The 21,956-nt window shown below is 52.6% G+C and overlaps 2 protein-coding genes across 2 annotated transcripts; both read right to left on the bottom strand.

The window, feature by feature from the left end:
- Positions 1 to 17,614: 17,614 nt before the first annotated feature.
- MIND_01178600 (DNA-directed RNA polymerase subunit) lies at positions 17,615 to 18,283 on the bottom strand (the record flags this gene model as incomplete). The annotated part of the gene is made up of 2 exons (XM_037368300.1): positions 17,615 to 17,887; positions 17,933 to 18,283. The coding sequence occupies 2 exons, from the start codon at positions 18,281 to 18,283 to the stop codon at positions 17,615 to 17,617; spliced, it is 624 nt and encodes a 207-aa protein (XP_037215226.1).
- Positions 18,284 to 18,602: 319 nt separating this feature from the next.
- MIND_01178500 (SF3b1 domain-containing protein) lies at positions 18,603 to 21,003 on the bottom strand (the record flags this gene model as incomplete). Its single annotated transcript, XM_037368299.1, has 7 exons — positions 18,603 to 18,642; positions 18,693 to 18,840; positions 19,496 to 19,573; positions 19,622 to 19,961; positions 19,999 to 20,087; positions 20,500 to 20,707; positions 20,749 to 21,003. 7 exons carry the CDS (start codon positions 21,001 to 21,003, stop codon positions 18,603 to 18,605), a joined length of 1,158 nt encoding a protein of 385 aa, XP_037215225.1.
- Between the last annotated feature and the right edge of the window lie 953 nt (positions 21,004 to 21,956).

Genomic DNA, 21,956 nt, shown 5'->3' with positions numbered 1-21,956 from the left:
GAGGGGGCCGGAGGAAATTTGCGGTGTACCGCAGACAGGTAGCGCTAATGTCGTCATAAAATTGTGATTACTTTGACGCAGGATAAGGTTGAGCTCTCGCAGGACATGGGCGGTCATCAAGAGGAGAGTCACACACGGTACGTCACGTCGGGGGTGCGTGACCCGAGTGACCATGACTCAGTTCCGGTGTCTTACACTTGTTCCCCTGTTCTTGTTCTCCGACACTCTCTCGCCTTAGTGAACTGCCGCTCTCTGCAGATTTCGCCGTGGTAAACTGCTCCCCTATGATATAAAAGGCGTTACGCGCCCCGATTGTAAGCGCAGATAAGGCGCCATGGCCAACGAAAGCACCCACATTATCCCGCTCTTCACGTCGGATGTCATCGAGAAAGTCAACCTTTCTATAGACGAGGTGGGGGCGGTGAGTTAGCCGGCCACTGCGCATCTGTTCGTGAGTGCTGATTGTGTGTAGCCTGAGGACGGGACTCGCACGTATCTCGGATTGTTGTTCCCTACGGGCACGCATCAACCTGTGATGGTTCGCGTGCCCCTCAAGGTGCACCTTTCGGTGGCAAATTCACCTCGTGATTTGGACGTCCTGCCTTGGATCCCCCGGCCGTCCGAGCGCAACGCCGCGGTGGTAGATGTATCGGCGTCTATGGCCATCGTGCGCCACTGGCCTTTGGACGACCCTGACCCGCTAGAATACGCCTATACCGTGTTCTGTCTTCCGCAGATCAACGACCCTCTCTTAGGAAGGAAAGCCCTACAGCCCGCCAATGCGTACATTCGCACCGCAATGCCCTCTTTCCCCATCCCTTGGTTTGGCAATATTTTAGTCGTGCGTTCGATTCGGAATCGCGCGCTCGGTGGTATGGGTGATGGGGTTGGGCATATGACGCGTGCGGACGTCCTTAGCGCGAAAGCTATCGTCAAAATGTAAGGTTTCCTTGATCGCTAGCGGTTTGGCGCGTAATTGTTGACCGGTATACTAGGTTGGTTAGGGAGCGCTTGATCGGCCGGGATCTTACAGTCAGTTAGATACTTAAGACGGTCTATGTACACAATACGACTCTCTACAATGGCTACTCCTTCCCCCGCTGACGCTTTGATCCGCACCTCTTCTGTTTTCCGCATTTGTTTGGAGCACAGCCGCTGGCCAGCTTTTCAGGCACTTTCCCAAACTAACAAGGAAACCGCTGCAATGGCGAGGGCACTGCTCAACGAACGCCTATATGCGCGACTCTCCCAATTCTTCGAGTGGGAGCGTCGGGAGGGCGACGTCCCTACGCGAGATGTGGTCGCTCGGTTTTTAGAACACTTGCAGGGCACTAGATCCGCTATCGTTGGGTCTATCCCTCTTGCGCTCCTCACATTCTCTGCCCGAGAGGACGAGGACGTCAACATCAATTACATGGACATCGTCTGTCCCAAGGCTGCCGTCCCTGTCTGGAGAGAATTTCTCGGGACAGAGCTGGGCTTCGAAATGTACGCTTCTTCAAGTTCTTCAATGTGCAAAATGGAATAAACCTCCGCAACTAGGTACGCGCATGCTCCCCCAAGCTTGGAGTATGACCGCAAAATTGTCGAAAGTTTGGCGTTCTCCCACCCGGCTCATGTATGACCCCTTCCCTATGTATCGGCAACAGATGGTTGACGCTATTGGATAGTACTTCATGATTCATTTGCTTGTCTCCAACACACACACTATCGTACCTGCTATCTTCTCCGCGAGGTTCACATCCCAAATGAACTTCTTCACGGGTCGGTCGCTGGTGTCTCCCTATCCGCGCTTAACCTCGCGTCGAGTGGCACTCCCAGCGTGGGCTCATCCTAATTCCTGGGCGTGGTACCTCAATTATGTGTCGTACAACGTCGGGCCTCTCTTCCCTTGGGTAAAACTTTTGTCGGGGACGTATCGCTTCACCGGGCCGTGTGGAATCGAATGTAGTCGCGTGGTGAGGTCTTGGGCAGGCCTCAAAGGGTTTAGCGTCTTCAAGATGGACCACGGGGATGAGAAGCCGGATGCGGTGTTAGAACTGGATGTTGACGTCGAATGGCAGCTCACCGGCTTGTGCCAGAACCGCAATTGCACGTTTAAAGGTGGCAAGCACAGAGTGTAGTACTGTAACGCATCATATTAGTAATCGCACGCGTTGATGCTATCAACTGACAGACGGGCGCCTATCGCGCGTCCTGCTGCTTCCAAAACGTTCTCAACCTCCTAAGACTTAAGTCTCCCCAGAACTTGCTCGAGATTCGATGTGGAAAGCGATGAGCGACGTTGTTCGTCAAATGTGGGGACGGGAGCCGCAAATTAGGCTGGTAAAAAAGAGACCGGGTGCGAAACCGGCCGCGTCCACTACACGCGGCCCTGAAGGTGAAGACCGACGCTCTGTAGAAGAACCCCGGAGAGAGGCCTCCGTCACCGAGTTCCGCCTTGCCGAGATAGAGCTGGGAGAGCCGCTTGGGAAGCTACTCGGCGTCGATGATGAGGAAAGTGTGAACCTAAACAATGGCGCGGAAATGAAGGACACCGATACGCAGGCTAGCGGTTTGGACAAAAAGTGCGTATTTTGTTTTTAAGCACACTCTAAAGCGCTGTGTCGCTCCCCATTTCTCCTTACCGCCTTGTTTTTGTCCTACCTATGACCACGCCGCACACCGTTCACGTCGAAATGGAGGTGGTCGACCCTGACGCACCTCGTTCCACAACGACTAGCCATCCCCTCTTCGAACAGCCACCTTTTGACTTCGCGAGTGGCGCTGCTGACGCTGACATGCTCGATTCAGCACGCTCACCCGCTCGTGAAGAAAGACAACCTACCTCGTCGTCGATTAACTCCAGTGAAGGTGGGATATTCATCCAGGAATGATGTTAGAGCTAACAGTGAAGATGGTGTCGCAGATGTCGCGATCGACTCACCCACAGCTAGAATAGAATACACAATGAACCATCATGTACCTTCGTCTTCGCCAATGCTTTTGCAATCCCCTTCTCCCATTCATTCTGTAGAGCCTGTCGAAGTCGAAGCCGGCGAGCTCGATGGGTCTGCAGATGTATTCTTCGTTCCAGATTTTGGGGACGACTTATACACATATATCAACGTGCAAGGCAGACGAAAAGCGGTGCTAGTTGAAGACCACCGCCGCACGCCTTCACCTGTTGGCGCAGAAGGTGAATATATACGCTTGGAAGAGCTGCGTTACTCACTTTATCCTAGCTGCCGCCCAATCCCACGTTCGCCTTCCTTCACCAACAATGCCGCTGGCGAGCGTGGCTCCCAGCGCTCCAACGCCGTCGGTCTCGCTGCCTGCGAGTGTCGCGGAACGCCCTCCAGCCTCGTTGCCGGGAATCCTGGGGCGCCCGCCTCTCGTTGGGGACGTCGTCCCCCTCGAGATTTTAGAGATGATTTTCGCCAAACTTTCATTTTTGGACCTCGTGCTCCTTGCTTCCACCAATTCGACTCTCCGTTCGCAAGTTCAGGCGTACACTGCTCATCGAATGAATCGTCTCCTGAAGGTCTACTTCGGCAGACGATGGCAGGACGTGCTCGACATCCTCACTCGGTATAACGGCGGCATTGTTGGATCCGGTGCTGCCATGCTTTGTACGCCCGAAGACTCGGAAGAAGGCGAGTGGTATCTACCCAACCTCAATATTGCGGTAGGGTGCGGGGGCCTTAGGCTTTTTCAAGTCATCTTTCGTGCCTTGAAGTACTCTGGCCCGCTCTCGCTGGAACCTCGAATCCCTTATGTGCAGGCCAGCACTCTCGAGACCCTGGTCCCTTGTTATCCCGAGCAGACTACTTGGAGCGGCGTCCACGAAGAATTCACCCGTGATTGGGAGGAGTTGGCTGAGCAGTCGGACGAGGAGGTCGACGACATGCTGCTCGTCGAGGAGGGGCTTAGCCATATGCTGCCTGGTTCGGAAAGCTCGTCAGACCCTGCTTCGGACGACGGTGGTGAAGAAGACGAGGACCATACCTCCAACGACGGTTCCGACCATTCTACTTCTTCAGGCGCGGTGCTTCTTCTCTACCAGATTGACTATACCGTGCCTCCCGCCTGCCGTACTGTGACGGTAACAGAGAGTCGCAGCCGTCTCCCGTTCTCTTTACTTCGGCGAACCTGCACAAATACTTACCACGCGCTGTTCTGGGGGGCAAGGACCATATGGGTTGATTACCCTAAGCTCTGGGCGTCGAATAAAGTGCGGACTCGCGATGGGTCTGCGCTGACAACTCCTGGCTTTGATGGCGCCGCGTTTACCGCAGAGATGAAGCGGCGGGGATTTCGCGTTCTGAAGTCCATGTCGAAGTTGCGGAGCGAGGGGAATCCCGTCTGCGAGCCGGACACCTGTCCTATGCGGCTGATCCATATCAGGGATGACAGCCAGCGTTGCGTCTTCACTTACCGTGAAGTCGACTCACAAGACGATTGGCTTCTCAGTCAAGTGAAGGGAGGTTACAAAGCCCCCGAATTTGCTTTCCGGTACTCCTTCGACCGATGTGACGGCTTGCGATGCCAGAACGGGTCGTTCCTCTACGGAGTATCGACCACGGCCCGTTCTGCACTACACTGGACGAGTAACTTGAAGGAGGCACGTGTCGAAGCTGTTTCAAGAAACAGCAGCACTATAGTGCGTGAGGCAAGTTATACCTTCCTAGTTTTTTCCCCATACTTAGATTAACCTGTCTTTAGGTCTTCTCTGGTCGGTTTGTGCTTGGCGTCCTGTATCCCGTGCTCAGCACGACGGCCTTTTACGTGCGCGTCCCACTCTCTCCTTACGGTCGCTTAGACTCGATCCGCGTAGAGGACCTGATCGTCGACATGTGGCTAGATACTCTCCCGAGAGAGAGGGAACATAGCGAGGTAGCAGGTTTCGCAGACGCCCACCACTTCTGGGGAGGAGTTGTATTCGACAAGTATGTGTTCGAACACTTCACTCCTCCCACGCAAAGTGGGGCGCCTAGCCGCGTCCGGTTGGGTGTATTTCGTAGCCGCGATGATCGCTATACACTCCCTAACGCGCAGTTGATGGAAAAGCGTCTTCACCTCCGGGGAGACCTCGACGTCAACCCAATCAAAGGTGATGTTCTGGTGGTATGCTTGGTGGACGGCGTAATTGTGGATCCCCGCACCCTCTTTCCTGAATCAGGAATGCTGAAAAGGCTGCTGAAGGCGTGAGCTTCTTTCTTGCATTCGAAATTAGAATCTGACGCACGTCCTTCTTCTTCAATAGTTGGTGGCCTATAGGCAGCAGGGGGATGTTGATGGATAGTAGTTATGTGTTCGGGTAGAACCCCAGAAATCCCGTGTCAGTGACACGTCACACTCCCGCGAGCCATCGGACCGTTGGTGCCTGATTCTTACTCTCTTGTACCCACGTTGTTTCTTCGAATCTCTAGAACTCCTCGTTTGCTCTGGCTCTTTTAAAGTCCCACACGAATGCAAATGTCTTAAAAGGAGCAGCGAGCCATACCTTGTCGACAGATGGCTTGCCACCTTTCCTCGTTGACGCTGCACGAAGATTTCTTTTTGGGTTCTGCGACCCTACTTACCCAGGGCGAGCACACATGGAAGCGCTCGTACATGCTGTCTCGCAGTGGAGACCCAGTGCGCATAGTCGTCCCAGGGAAGCTAATCGACTACAGCGTGGACTCCGTCGGGAGCTATGTACGTCGTTTATTGCACCGAAGGAAGTAAAGCTAATGGGTTGCCCAGACGCTTTTGCTGGCTTCCCCTGGCTTGGAAGCTCCGCTTCTGCGGTCTATCTTTCGTACCACCGTGGATGCTCTTTCGTGCATTATGAAACGGGAGGCGTCGCCAAACACGGTATGAGGAACTATTTCTCGTTGGTAAGATAGATAACGCCTTCTGTCTTAGTTGCAGGGTTTCGTGGAGAAATGGTGCAACGAAGCTAGCGCTAGCGACGCTGGGATGATCTTTGTAAAATGGGGAGGGGAAACGGCTTGGGTAACGCAAGTTTTCTGTTGTCGCTATGCTGGCGTTTATTCTTCCTGCCGTAGATCGCAGCCGACTGGAATGCGCAGCCCAATCTGCCAGAGAATGCCAGGCTTGGTGCAGAAATCCCTGTGGGCACAGAGTCCGAACAATTCTTGAAACCCGGCAGTCTGTACGGGCGTCGTTGGCGAGCTCTCACGCCACGAGTCAGTGGTAGGAAAGTGCAGGTACGGCAATGAGGTGTGGGCCACGGCGAGTATTCTATAGACCTTCTCACTTGTGCTGAACCGGCCTCCGCAGACTTGGCGTATAGAATGCAAGAAGGTGTCGAGACTCTTCAGGTCGGACAATGCCGCTCCTGAGGCGGAACAACGCACCGGCTCTGCCGGTGAAACCGGTGTCTAGTTACCGGTCCGCGTTGAATGGGGTTACTTGCCGCTGAAGTCGTCATCCTTTAGATAGGCCACGCGTCAATGTATCATTGTTTGTCTCTCCGTACAACCAGACCGATGTTTGTTTTGTTTGAAGCGGCGAACCCTGCTTTTAAGGCGGAGTGGCTTCTGCTCCACTATCCTCTCACACGTCTCTTTCAGCCATGTCGAGTAAGGACAGCGTTGACCGTTCACTGCGCCACTGACATCTCGTTACACAGCCCTCACACTCTTACACCGTGAAGTCCAAGCTTCGCCATTCTATCTCGGCACTAAGAAACTCCTGCACGCGTGGAAGCGCAAGGACAGTGGCCACATCGTTTGTGCCATCGACGACGCAGGCAAACGAGGCAAGGTTGCCGTGCTGTCCGCCATCGGAAAGTTGTCCGACGCACAAGCCAATATCGATGGTGTCGGGGGGTGGCGGCCCGCATTTCGCGAGTCCATAGACAAGAGCAAGTTTTCTTTCCTTCTCAAGAAGGCAGGTAAGCTCGAGTCCCCCCGCCTACTACCTCATGCTCAGTTCTTACGCAGAAGGCACCATCTTCGCCAAAGACTGGGAGCGTCAAGTTGAAAACGTTAATCGCCTGCAATTGGGAATTTGCGACAACACTGACTCTCGCCACTTCATCTCGGCCGATCCCTCCGGGAGTGTCTTGCGGTTCTCGAAACCAGTCTTCGAAAAGAAGAAGGAAGGGGACGGAGGTCAGCTGAGCTGTTCCTAACGAAGCGTGTATGGGACGTTGATCCTCTACAGAAACCGCTATCTGGCCCATTGAATGGACCGTGCCCGACGATTGTCAGGACGCTTTCGAAGAGGCCTGCAAGAAGAACCATATCCGTCCACTTACAGTGTACAACGAAGATGGCACTGTCGTTGGGGGGGATGAGATTCGTGACCTGGTACTGGGGAGCCTCGTTGAAGTTAGCTTTGTCCTTCGTCACTACAAACTCAAGGACACGGGGTACACCCCCCCCAAGACCTACGACTGCTTCACAGGTACGAGTGTGCACTTCGCCTGCGCCACGCTTACTCAACTTGTGGTTAGCAACCGTCTTAGAGATCAACATTCTTCAGAGTGCTCTACCTGAGGACTTATGCGACTACGTCACCACGCGTCAGATTCGCGAGCGGGAGAAGCAAGAGGAGGTGGAAACCTCCCTTGGAGGCGTTAGGGGCCCCCGGCTCGCCTCTGACGCTACGATGACGGACGAGCTTCGTCCCCTTCCCAATGGGACAACCGCGACGCGCGCAGAGACTCTCCTGTCGCCGACACACAGACCCCTTCAACGGCCCGCAAAGGTATGGCTTGCATAACTTGAGTGGGGCTTCGTCTAATCATAGTAGTGAAACGTCGTCGCTTGCAAACTGTCACTGAGGAGCACGATGAGGCGCCCCCCGACGAGCTTGCAGGTGGTGGGGAGGACTTGGTGTCTGAGGAAGTGGACGACTTCGAGATCGTTGGCGGCAACTCGCAATCACCTGCGTAACCCACTTCTCCCTCGTGCGTTGACTTTGTTTGCGAACTAGCCTATCCCTTTCTTTTGTGTCCTCCTAATACTACATTCACTTTAATAGCTTACGCTAATATTTTTTGGCCCCGCGACCCACAAACGCTACCTAAGTAGAGCGATGACGCAGAGCGGAAGTCAGTCTGAGCGTGCGTTTGATCACGAGTTAAAACAAAGTCGCCTTCATAGTTATTGCGGTACACGGAAGCAAGCGGTGGAAGCAGGCGCTTACCCCTCGCCGTTCCATCCAATAAGGGTAGAGTAAGTAGATATTTCGTACTCAGTAGGTTGCAGGTCCCATTGCGAGTCCCCATCAACGTTGTTCTTCAACACATGTGGTGAAAAAGTGGTACCACGTTCATTCCACGTCCACCGCCGCATGGAGTCCCACATCCAGGTGCTCGAATCCTGGAATGGTGCGTCTGTCGGAACCCATGCCTCAGTACTGCACGAAACTGTTGGCTCCTCGGAGGCGTGTTTAGCACGTCCCCTGAACGTCGGCTCCTCTTGTACATCCGAAGTACCAAGGGCCACACACCCCATCCGTTCCTTTTGATGCCGCTGTAACGCGTTTGCTGCGTTACCTGCCACTTGTCCGTGGCGGGCCCTAGTCGGATGTCGTTTTTCGGGCGCTTAGCAAGAGGCTGGGCGGTGTCGAGATCTGTTGTGTTCCTGCTGCGTCGTCTGGTGTTACTGTGCTTTCGTGGATTATGCCTCCGTCAGGTTTCGGTACTTCCACAGCACAGTAAGGAGTAGTTTCGGGAAGGGCTACTTCCACCGTAATGATAGCGAAGGACTTCTGGGACCTGTTCCCCCACAGTCGTAAGTCGTACTCGAGTTTGTAGACTGTAAGGGATACGATGGATCAGTATCTCTCACTATCTCAGAGGTGCATCTCTACACTTACTTCTGTTCCTATCCATCAAAGTGCTGAGGCGATGTGGAAGAAAGGGTCCGCGATATCGCCACAACCTGGCGCCTGAAGACGTGTCGAAGAAGCCAGCTGGGCAGAGGACCAAGCCGTCATCACGAATGTCGGTAGCCATATTACGGCGATAGACTTTGATTTGCCGTAAGGACAGACGGCGTGGAGAGCAGAATACCAAGTCCACCATACTGGGCTGAGCTTGTACGGTCTTTTCGGCGCTGAAACCCTCCCCTAATGTGAATTGGACGGGCATTCGTTCCGTAGAGCTATTGGGGCACACTATAACGCGTCGCCGATGGGTTTGAAAGCTTGTCTCTAAATCGACGGCGGGCAAGGGTACGCGCCCGGAGGATTGAGGTCTTTCAAAGTCGTTAACCCAGTGTGGGACAACACATCTGCCTCTGGAGATGTCAGAGGCAGGACGATACGTGCCCAAGAGTTTGCGGACTGTGGGGTCAAATCAGTTTGTGGCGACCCTGAATGTGTGCTACGCACGCCATACAGCGTCCGCTGTTTGACGGAGGTGCTGAATAAAGGTTCCCACTTGAACAACCGTTATCTGCGTGTTGAGTATCGACGCAATGTAGTTGGAGACAAATAGATTTCGAGCAGCTCGACTGGAGCTGCTCCACATCTCAATGGGTTGGTGTGCCTCTGCATGAGCAACTAATGCTGTTCTCGAAAATTAACGATAGCGAACTCTGGTTGAACTTTCGTTCTGCTCGCCTCGTACACAAACTAAGCATCTATAAACAAAGAAGTTATTGCAAACCACGGCGCGAGTCATGCACTTTATACATACGCGAGTGGCTTCCATGTAGCTCGCGTGGGCGACGCGCTTGCCTTTCACTGGTCCGTCGAAGTGGCCACAAGCGTCGTCGATTTCCCGCTCCTAAAATGGAGTCACGGTAGCGCAGCAGAACGAGAAAAAAAGACACCTACCTGATCAGGCGTAAGGCGTACGATGGTCCCGTCGAAGCCGGAGTTCGAGCCTCCTAAGCAGATAGAGGTGAGTTGTTCACCCATCGAGTAGTGGCGCGAGCTTAGTGCGGGGAGTGGGAGAGGTACCAAAAGGTATGTCACGCACTTCGACCGTCCTCCACTGAGTCACCCTGGTGGTTGATAAAGCAGCTTGCGCAACGCCTTAACCTTGTAAACAAAATATAACCGACAGAAAAGAAGATAAAACAGAAAAAAAAAAGCCAGATCCCCCCGCCGTGTGTAGCACCTGTAGGGTGCAGATGACACAGGTTCTAGAAGATCTATGAGATGAACGTCGTAAGATGTGGAGTTTGAGAGAAGAAAACTGGCCCTTTCCTCGGAGTCTTGAAACTAATATTTGCAACTTACCGACCCCCACCACCGCGCCGGTTCTCTCTTCTAGGAGTGGACGAGCTCCTCATTTCAATTAAGCGATTCACAGCTGCAGAGAGGAAAAAAATTGACACTGCTCACTCTCGGCTTCGAACACGCACGGGAGATAGAGCATCAAAGAACAGCGGGTAAAGCCGGCCTAAGTCTGTCCTTTTCCCATCAAAACCGGCGCGGCACAACATGTTGCACGTACGAAGTCCAACCCGATCTTGATTGTAGCCGGAAGAAGTTCTTCTTTGATTGCAATGAGAACAAAGATAGTCACGAAGATCTACGAGTGCCCACTCTTGCGCATTCGACGTCCTTAGTAAGCGACGCCCCAAAGGGTGTCGAAGTATCTGCTACGAGGTCCATCTTCTGCTTAGCCCACCCGCGATACTTTCCCTACTTCTCCTCCACGTCCACTGTCATGCTGGATAGATGGAAGCCAGGTGCAAACAAGAACGCATCACGCTCGACAGCAGATAACGAAGGCTGAGCAGTTAGGCGATTCCACAGTCAGAGACGGACTGCACCATACTCCTGCAAGGGGACGGTGGCGTAGAGATACGAAGGCGCCACCCTACAACTAACGGCGTTTGACAAAGCAAAACACCCGCATGCAGCTAAAGTTGACTCAGTGCCTTAGCAGATGGAGAACAGGAAAGCGCGTACGGGCAGAACAATCGACAGCATCATGTTCTGCGGTGAAGCGCTGCTCCACCACCTTCCTATACGCCGTCTTCCTGCTCGCGAGCTCTTCTTCGCTGTATGATGTTTGTCGAGTGACACGGGGTTTCTCTCTCTTGGTGTGGCCGAGTCTGAACGAAGGAAATGCTCTTCTGTGCTGTCTTCTGAGTTCATCCGCTTGCTTGAAATAGGGCTGTCGCTCGGCGTCGGACAGGGCCTTCCAGAGCTCGCCTATAGCTTTAGATTTCACAACCTGAGACGTTTCTGTATGGGTCCTGGTCTTTCGCACACAGTCACTTCTCCTCTACTATGAGCAAGAATCGTGCAATAGTAACTCACTCACCGAAATAATATAAATGCGTTCACAGGCCTTGTAACTCTCGCCCGATCGTTATCGGACAAAGACGCAGTACCACCAGCGGATTTATGCGCAGGACGCGAAGGTTGTGCAATCCTCTGCCGGTGAGAACTTGCTTGAGCATTCCTCTGACGATTATAAATTCCTACCAAGCCACGTCTTTGGAAATGGTGCATACCTTACGAGGTGCCGGATCGCGCCGGACACAGCTAGCGGATGTCCGTCGACTGATACAACCACCACACGGAGTCTGTCGATCACAGGCCCTATGAGCAGCCTTACACGGGTCACAGGCAAAGGCCATTAGTCGAAGTCAAAAGGGAAAATGATCGACGGCACGTGATAACCTTACGTCACACACACGCAACTTGCTTTTTGCCACAAGATAACCGTTGTAACCAAGACGGACACAGGACAGGAAAGATCTAAAGAAGAAAATGGAACTTGCGCCATAAATGGCCTTCACGTCTCGAGCGCGCTCCAGCGACTAGCAACTGGACCTAAGACTGGACCTCGACGTTGGGCGCGAGTACCAGCTATTCCCCCCCCCGAACTTGCCCGCGGACTGACTAGACCCCCTGAGTTAACTCCTTTCTGTCGGTGCCAGCGCACAACCTGAGTAGCAGCAAGAAACCACGCCTGGTAAAGTTTCAGACGAAGCACAAACACGAAGAAGATCGACCCAGTTCACCGTGTTCCACACTCGCCCTCCCAAGCTCGGGGTGTCTTGACGGTAGGCGGTAACCTCGCACCTAACCACAGCATCTGCTTCTAACGCAGCACAGTCGGGTAGGGCAAAGGGGATATCTTTATCCATATGACGGCGGTGAGACGGAGTGGACCAGACGCTGGAACTCTGCCAAAATCGCATAACAGTGAGTACCATGCATTTAGAACCTTGGAGTTGACCGACGTACCAGGCTGGTGCTTGGCTCAACATAGACAAGGATCTTGTCTGACCTCTCTATGTAGTCCAACTGCACACAAGAATAAACTTGCAACGGCGTCTGCACTCACGGAGTCAACGAAGAACAGGGTCAACAAAGCAATATTCACGTGGACTGAGTTCCTCCACGCACGCTGCAGATCCGCGAGGAACATCGCTGTGCGTCTGAACCCCCCTGCAAAGGGTCCCGTAGGCGCCGCCATCAACAACATCTGCGGAAATATAGTTAATGACATTGTCTTGAAGGAACGCGACGACTGACGTAGCCCTTGTCATCGGTGCGGAAAATTGCTTCAATTTTCCCGAAGAACGACAGGACGTAGGGTTGCTGCTCGCTCTCGCTCGCGCTGTTGGTCATGACACGCCGGAGTTGCACCCCCTCCTGAGTAACGCCAGGGTCATTTTCAAAGCAGAGCAACTTCTCTTCGCGCTCAAATAAGGGGTTGCGGTTATCGAGGAAAGTCGCCATTCCACTGCCGACAACGAAAAAATCCCCCTTCCTTATAAACATACGGGAACTCAGGCCTCACGTCGCGGCCGCACCCCGCCGCTTGCTTGCTTACGCGTTGCGACACCCCCCGGTGTCTCACTCCACGCATCAAAATAAGAAGATACAACGACGGTAACATTCAGAACACCGACTTAAGCTACTCCTGCGACAAACCGCCAGCGTTCTGAGAACTTGAAGTATAAACGCGGCGAATGACCGAGGCGCGCAAAACCCAAGTCTGAAATGTCGGTTCAGCGAGAACACACGCAAGGGTGATGATTAAATGTTACTCACACTCTCCCTGACCTCACCTCCGTACACAGGTTTATCCTCCCGTGTGATGAAGGCTTCTACGTGGATCATAGCCCCAAGCTCCAACACTGGACAGTCCGCCTCCGCTACCGGGACATGAGCTGACTGATTGAGGTCCAGCTTCGTCTGCAAAAGCGGCTTGGTGAATGCGAGCCCTCGGGGATCATGCCACAAACCTGAAGTGTCTTGGAGTTGTACTCTACAAGAAGTCGGCCAGTCGTACGCCGCGTTGGCTGCTCGTAACACCGGCGAATGGAGTGGGCCGTCTGCTAAACATTATTTGCAACACTAACTTCTTTCATGTAAAGTGACTAACCCTTCTTGTTCGGAAAGGCGACTCCACTACTTGCTCTAAGGCGTTGATGGTGCTCCCGAACGATGCCGCGTGGATGCCCCCCGGACGACCAAGTACGAGCACCTAAGACCGTGAGGAGTATGCTAGAGTTAAAGAACATCGTACACTCTGGCCCGAAAGCCTGCTGTATGGATCAGAGCTCATTGCCCTTAGCGTGCCGACGAACTTGATGCTAAACGCCCCGGTGGTGCTGGCCGAGATGTCCTTGACAAAACGGATCAGCGTACTCCCTCGTCGAGTCGCAGTACTGTAGTCCAATTGCAAAACAGGGGGGTCGTTACGCATGTATGGTGGGAGAGGAACGCCGAAAGTGATTGTTGGCTCCATAGTTCTTCGGATGACTGCCAACCAGGGCTCTCCTTCCATTGTTTTAATACGGACCAACTGCAGTGACACAGCCTGTACAATGAACAAACATGCTAGACGCTCCGCCCACATACGTGGACTGCCGGGTAGGTCTCCCGCCCTGCCGTCGGGAAGTGTTCCACGTTTTCCTCCGGTCACTTTGATGATAGCCGACACCCGGCGCTCGGCGTAAAGCAAGGTCCCCGGCTTCGGCGCGAGCGACGAAGACCTCTAGTTGTACAGGTCCCAGCTCACTCACTCAGAAATGCGTGCATTTCCCTGGGTACTGCCATTGGGAAGTGCGCGCATTTCTGGGCAGTCCCCCATGGGTCACATTTGTCACATTTTAAAAGCTTTTGTTTTATTTGTTTTTGAGTGTTTTAACAGGATATCACTGATGGGATTGATTCATCTTAGACCATTTGATGGATGTGGAACGATTTTTGATTATCATCAGACATTTTGATAAATACATAAGGATACATCAATTTAGGCCTAATTTGGACATATTCCTGTTTTGGGGGTTATATAGTATACCTTAATGACATTACGGGTCTTCGGCCTGAAGAAATAGTGATTTGCTTATCATATATGTTATTTGCTTAGTCATATCTATAATATTCAAGGAGATATTCAAGAAACACTAATTGTCACAGTTGGTGTCACATCCTCAGCCTTTGGCCTGCCACGGCCTTGCCCAGGAAATGCGCGCACTTCCCAATGGCAGTACCCAGGGAAATGCGCGCATTTTTAGGTGCATGTCCTGCAGGTCCGTGAACTTATATCTCTTGCTCTCCTTCGTCGCCCACTGAGAAACACTGCTTATAGAGACACGAATCTGAAGTAGGGTCAGATATGCACTGGCAGATGACAGAAATACGCCTGCCTGCACCACAGTATATGCCACGATATGCACCGTTACTCGGAAGGTGTTGTGTATGGCGGCGAGACAACCAGTTGGGATCTGGTCTGCTTCGTGGCTTGCATCGGATCGAGTAATGAATAGTAGTCGAATTCCCTGGTGGTTGTTAGATGTTGAACCATATGCGAAAAGAGGTGTCTTACTCGGACGATTGACATGGTCTTAAACAAGTTGCGTTGATATGCCTCGGGGTCCCAGTCTCCTTCCCGATAGCAGAAGGATGGAAAACGATTAGCTGATGGAATGTATGAATTGGCGACAATCTTGTCGTTGATTCTATCGAGGGCTCATCAGTCTGGACAGGAAAGATGAGGGCTTTTACAACAATTGAGCTTCATGCCTGGGATGTAAGCGTAAGTCCAAGGGAGTGAGAGAAATGAAACCTGCGCACGAAAGAGGGATTGATGGCCTGTGAAAGTTTCAGAAGACAGTGACGGACAGCATAGGGTAGTACTCCGTAGGTTGCCTGTACACCAGAGGTGGAAAATGAATCCGATCCTTCCATGGCATTATAAGCATCCGGAGTTGTGGGTGAGCGAGACCACGATGAGATTTGCTCAATCCAACATCGATGGGTGGGTAGAAGAAGTCGGATCCGTGAACGGGAAGCAGAATGCGCAGATTATTCTTGAATGTGTTAGTATCCTGGGTTCGGGCATCGCGTGCAGCCCTCGCAAGCTAGAGGATAAGAAAGAGACTTGTCGTGTATGGGAGCAAGGGCTTACACGAGCTCCCAGTGCATTCCATGGTCCAGGATTGGTTTTGGACTCAACATAGAGATGTTGAAGTACCGGAAGGACATCAAAGCGGCAAGTCGCAAAAATGGTTGAGAACACCTGAGCATGATGCTGAGCACACTCGCTAGAAGCCTAGATTAGACCGCCCATAACTTATAAGTGATGAGGTGGTACCTCTCCGGCAGGGCTTGAAGCCGCTCGACCCCAGCCTGTTCGAAAGATTTCAGGCAGCCATATTCTAAAATCCTTCGCATGTCCCAGAACGCGTCAGCGCCACGAGGTGTGAACTTGGCAGCATCAATCAGTTGTTGGAACGCGCTTCTCGGTTGGAGCTAGAATATGAAAATCAGCTCGACTTAGACCGTCGTTCGATGTATGGTGAACAGAACAGACGCATTTCGTGGGGGACCATAGCGTCGTTTTCTCGAAGCCGGAGGTGACCGTGACCCTGATGGTAAGAAGCCTAGATTCTTTAATATATCATCGATGAACTGTTGGTGCTCGGCAGAGAGAGGGGGAGCTGATGCGCTAGCCGCTGGGATAGTACTCGTAGCAGTCGCCGCTAACAACTCTAGATTGTTGTTTATGGTCGTCATGACTCTCGTGAAAAGCGACGTGAGAGCGCGGAGTCGCCGCGGACTCTGAGGTGCAACCCGATTCGGAGGTCGGTTTGTGGCGACGGCATTTATATGGTTGTGTTAGTTGATGGAAGAGTTGATGCAAGAGGATGCTGCATTCTGACGAGTCATCGGCAAATCGGCGCCGCTTCTGCATGCAACTCTGCTGTCGCCACGTGACCGCAACTCTGCCGTCGCCACGTGACCGTAAATAGGTGGGATTCGAGATATACTAGTGCCATTCTACTACAGAGTAAGGACTAGTGCCCAGGAAATATATTTATTTGTCGTCTTCGGCATTCTCTACTAGAGGATTGGGTGGCTCCATGCCCAAGAAATGCCAGTACATACTGTATACGTTGCGTGTCAGTGAAATGGGGATGACTTAGAACACAAACCAGGCAAAGTTGAAGAATACACGTCGAGGAAGCTCGTCAAGAGTTGCCAGATGTTGGTAGTTGTTGGAGTTTGTGCTCGATACCGTCGATGCACAACACTGTCTTGAGGGCGGTCTACAAAAGCCATGCCTCTCATTTGCGAAGAGCGATCTCGCCGTCGTCCTCTGTCACGACCTTGTCGTGCTCAACGGAAAACACTTTGCCCTTCACACCCGGGCCGTTTCTCCGGATGGCGAACAGATCCGTCTTGAAGCTTCAGCAATCCGGCTCGCGATATGTTGCATTGTGAGTTTGCCGACCATCTTATTGAGGAATTCAGGACGAAGGATCCATGGAGACAGCAAATGTAACTTGGACTCGACCTCCTCAATGATTGTCGAGCCGGTATCAGGATCATAGTATATCTCCACCGCAGATGTGATGGTTCGCAAGGACGTTCATGAGCGGCAGTCAACGCAAGATTGCGGTTGACCGAGAGATGCGGTTGGAGGTAGACATTGAGGGAAGGCGTCTTGATGTTGGCAGCGACATTGATAATTTCCTCTAGACGCGGGATACCGAGCGTCATGTGTTTGCTAGAAACACCAGCATAATGGAACGTGTCGAGCGTCATTTGTGTCGAAGGTTCTCTAATCTATTGTGCGGCCAGAGTATCACACATTTAATCGGAGTTGACAATGTTCGGGTTGAATTTAGACTCTACTTCACCCAACACCCAATCGAACGCTTCTCGAGTCAGATGGAACCGTTCGAGGGCACGACGTGTTGCAAAGGTGGACCAAAGGTGCATTTGGAATCGCAAGACAGCATCTCCATTAGCAATTGCGCTAATCGAATCATTTCCAGACCACAAGTCGTTCGCTCAATTCCCTGACTCCATCAAATATGTATGCTGGCTCAAGGTCACTGGGTTGGCGGCGATCGATCGGAAATTTTGAGTGGCATTTTGGATAATGCGCTGCGTTGGTCGTGTTGTCAGCAAGGGGGAAGATGAAGGTTCGCAACAGGTTACGGTCGTCAGAGAGTTGTGTGCATTCCTCGTCCGGTTTGGCCTGTAATTCCAACGAGCTGTCATCCAGCCCAAGTTGGAGAGCCAGGCATAGAACCACTCTTCTCGTCCGTCACATCCACTCTGTAGTTGTGGCACAATTGTTTGTCGTTCATAACGAAGGTCGCGATGTCCTGCTTTTCAATGAAAGCACCATCCATCCATCCTCGCCGTAGACAAATTGGATCAACTCGCCCAGGGAGTTCTAAACCGCACCATCGTAGCAAACCACCACATCCTCCAGTGCCTTCACCAATCGCCGCTGGATGTAGCCCGTCTCTGCTGTCTTGATGGCCGTATCGATCAAACCTTCAGGACCAGCCATAGCATGGAAAAAGAACTCCCGGGGCGTTAAGCCGCGCAGATATGACTTCTCCACGGAACCGCGAGCCTCTGGACTAAACTCGTCCTTCGTGAAATGTGGCAAGGTTTGGTGCTTGAAACCAAAAGGAATCCCTGGAGTAGCCTCCGGCCCTTCCTCTCGAAATACTACGTGCACGAGACCACCCTACGAGGCACTGACAGTCATTTTCTCCACGCTTCCGAATATGATCTCGCCGTTTTCAATCAGCATGCCATCGTCGAACACTCGGTTGTTGCTCTTGTCTTCAGCGCCACGCAGGATGTTGATGCCGCGAGGAATGACCATCTGCTTGCCGGACCAGAGAAGTTTGGGCTTGAGAATTGCAGGAGTTGGAACTAGTCCGTCCCAATCAGGAACCCAGAGTAAGATGTTTTGAACTTGGTTGCAGTCAAGGAAGGTATCGCGGAGGGTGAAGTTCCGAATGCTGCAAAACGTGTCTTGGGCAATACCCATGACTGGCTTATTGGCTTGAGGAGAGATGATGTGCGAATGAAAGATGAGCTTCCGCATTTTGAACGACAATTCGAACCTGGCGTGGAACCCATGTTATTTGACCGAGCTCTGCCGGTCTCTTCACTCTGAGGCACACTGAATGATTGTCAGTCCTGGACGAGGATCACCGGTCAACGTTGCGATACGCACTGCATGTTCATCTCGTCTCCATCCAAGTCGGCGTTGCAGGGAGGTGTGCTGGATTTCTGGGTAAGAGATGTCTAACGACATCACCAATAACTTACACAAATAAACAACAAGCTAAAAACATTCAGTCGGAATCAACGGAGCCGATTAACAACCCACTTGAAGATCTTTACTCGATGAGTCATCATACTCATTTGTGCAGACTAGACTGGCGGTTGAAGGGAACAAAGCTGGCCAAAATATCAGCAAAAGGTTACGAGGTTCAAAAACAATAACTCACTCGCCGTCCTTCAGATGACGTTCTACAGCCCATCCATATTGAAGGAAAGCATTCGCCTGTTTTGAGGCTGCTCGACGAATGCCTTTTTGTGGGCCACGAGGAGATCCAGCAACTCGAAGCAGATGCTCATCCAGGCACGAACTCAGCCCTGTCACGGATAAGACCCGGCCCGTCCGCTCCGGCGCTGGTGTCGGGCCATTGCGGGCCCGTAACACGCAGCACGTGACGACGGGGAACATGCGCCCCAGTAGGAGGAACGCACACATGGGAAGCACGTGACCGAGAACGACGTGTCGAGCCGTCGCCGAGCCCAACTCGACACCAGGGGAATGGGGAGGAGTGCTAGGAGGTCAGGAGTAGCGCCTGGCCCGCAAGGGATGTGCGATCGTCCCCTCTGCGGCCAGGAACGGGAGCGAGGAGGAGGAGGAGAGGCCAGGGTGTCCGATCACCCCCTTTGCGGGCCCGCGTATATAATGCGCGATAGTGTACCCTGTACCCTATCGCTTAGATCGTCTGAAGAACTACCTTACTCCGTGCGAGGAGACGCTATCGACTCATCGGGCCCGACACGACCCGATTCGAACCTTCGACCACCGACTACGGCAAGGGACCGAGTTCACGGGCCCTTTCGGTTTCGATCTACCCCGCCCGCCATACTTGCGGGCCCGACTATCCGTCTGTTCTGTTCCGGGTGCGCGCTCTTAGGAGAAGTCCTCGCACGGCCCGACCCGCAGTCTGACAAGCCCCACGATCTGCTGTTAAAATCATGAGTAAGGATGATATGGTCGAGAGTGAATGCGCACCGATACGACGAATCAAGTTAATCGAAGCTTCTTGCACTGTTTTGTGTCTGTTGCGAAGATTTGGTGTCATGCGGTGAACTGACAAAGAAGTTAGTGATCTATAAGAAGAAAGTGGACTAGACTCACGAAGATCATTGACAGGTGGGTTCATTCGGGTCATACCGACAGCATTGGCAATCGCTCCCTCGGCCGCGGTAATGGAGCGAAGAGTGTCAGGATACTCCTCACCCAATTGTTCGAAAAGCACAAGCCCGAGTTTGCTCAGCAACTGGTCCTCGCCGCTCTGATTGATGACAATGACAAGACGAGTTGTGAGATCAGCAGCTTGTTGACGGACTTGGGCACTCTTGTTGTTCAAGCGCCAGCGGATGGTGGAGACAATTTGGGTGAGGTGCGGTTTGACGCGAATGCCGAGAGCATTGACGGCGGTACAGAAGCCATCCAGCATGTTCTTCCGTCGTCTGCTCTTGGAACGAATAGGTGACACCGTCAACGAGGTGTACCTCCAAACGCTCGTCAATGTCAGATGCGCCGAGATTCTCTACGACATTGAGCACCAGGGCACGCTGTCGGACTATTACGAAGTCATCCACTAGAAGCAATATTAGACCCACCTCTTGCTGCGAAGGAGAATCTCGTGGAGCCTGGCGGAGACGATTGGATATATGACACAGAATTCCACGCAACGAGCTCTTGCAGGTAACTGACGTTGTATGACGGACGATAAGAACAAGAATAGAAATGCAAGCAATAGCGAATCTTACCTTGTTCAGGATAGGTCAAGTTCATGGCAATACTTCGATGCTTCAGATTCAGAGTCACCGGGAATAACGCTCCGCGCAGAGAAATCGACCCGCCATCAGATTACCCCGCAGACGACCTTCTTTGCCCTTCAATCAAGCACGAATGAATTTGACGGGGCGTCCTTTCATTTTCACATCTCCGGACGTCACGGTTGAACTTGGCGGACACTTTGATAATATCTCCTAGCTTGTCATCCTTACTCCTCATGGCGCTAGCATCGACAGCAGTACTGGGTCGGACTTGAGGCGGTGGAACAGGTAGGACGGTGAGGATTATCGATTCTGGACGAGCATACTCGTCTGAGAACTCGGAGTAGATGAAGATCGTTTTGAAGGTTGATCTGAGGGGTTGGAAAGACGCATATAGGAGGTCCGTGGCGGAAACATAATATTGGCCGTAAGGCAACAGCTGGGTGGGTGGGGCGTTGTGAGCAGAGACTTTTGCCTCACGCTGGTGAAAATGCTGGTCCTGGTTGTGGGCGGAAAGGCCAAGAGTGTTTTCGTCGAGAGTTTTGTAAACGCGTTCTTGATCTCAGTCTTCCCATTGCTCTTCTCAAGCTGGAGAGGCTGAGGGGCCGCCAGCCTGAGATCGCGACGGCTACGTTGACTGGTCCGAGATTCTGGGGCTGCCTCGACGTGTCTTTTGTGGGTTTTGGTTTTGCTTGATGTCCGAGTTTGTGGCTCTTGGTATGGAGACTGCGTCATGATAACGGGTTCAGCGCAAAGCTCGTCGCCCGTGCGGTAGTTGGCGATTTCGCCAACAGACCGCGAACGGCGTTTAGACCGCTGTGTTGTTTTTCGGATTCCCAACGCTCCCGCTCTTCCCGCTCCCAAAGCTCTCGGTAATGCTTGAGACCCACTATAATGGGGGTGTTTGTAGATGATGACGTTCGGAAACTAAGAGTGGTCGATCACGTGCTAGCCGCCGCCCGCGCAAAAATGAGAAATGCGAACACGAGCAGACGAGGTCAAAATCTGACCGACACAGACACAAAAAAGAATTCAATTCATGTTGTTGTTCACTGCGCAATATTGAAGTCTGACAAAAAGTACCAAGCAATCCACCCCGGCCTCTACCCATCGATATTCAAAGCTGGAAGTCGAGAGGTGCGACGTTAGATGAAAGAATATAGATTTCCTTCTGCATTCTGCAAAAGGAATAAGCGGAGGTTCTCGAGAACACAGACAGGAAACAGTACCCAGTCTCTCTCGTGATATGCATGAGGTGGTATGCGAAGGGAATCCCAGCGGTCGGATTTTTGAGCGTGTCTCTAACCGCTGCCAAGGAGCGATGATAATACCTCTAATGACAGTTGTTATTTGAGCGCGTCCGTTCAAGCAGGGACGTACCGACAGCGCACCCCAAGTAAGCCATTCGTCCTTGTTGATCTTCTTACAAAAAGCCTGACGAAGCTTGTCGTTCGTCAGTAGGAGAGTGGTCAAAATGGATAGTATTGTCAGGGGAACCCCCGCTTCGGCCTCCTTCGGACCCTCCGAACGCATCCGAGGCGCATCCGACCGGCGCCCCCTCGGACGCTCCGACCCACCCCGACCATCGTCCACGGCCTCCTTCGCCCGCACAATCACCGATCCGTCAAGACCCTCCCAACGATCACCTTGGGACAGAGCCTGCGACGCCGCTCAGGCCTTCTGCGCTC

Source organism: Mycena indigotica (assembly GCF_014461135.1).
Source record: "Mycena indigotica strain 171206Taipei chromosome Unknown Mind.scaff0011, whole genome shotgun sequence".
NCBI lineage: Eukaryota > Fungi > Basidiomycota > Agaricomycetes > Agaricales > Mycenaceae > Mycena > Mycena indigotica.
This window is presented reverse-complemented; position numbering and strand designations above follow the sequence as displayed.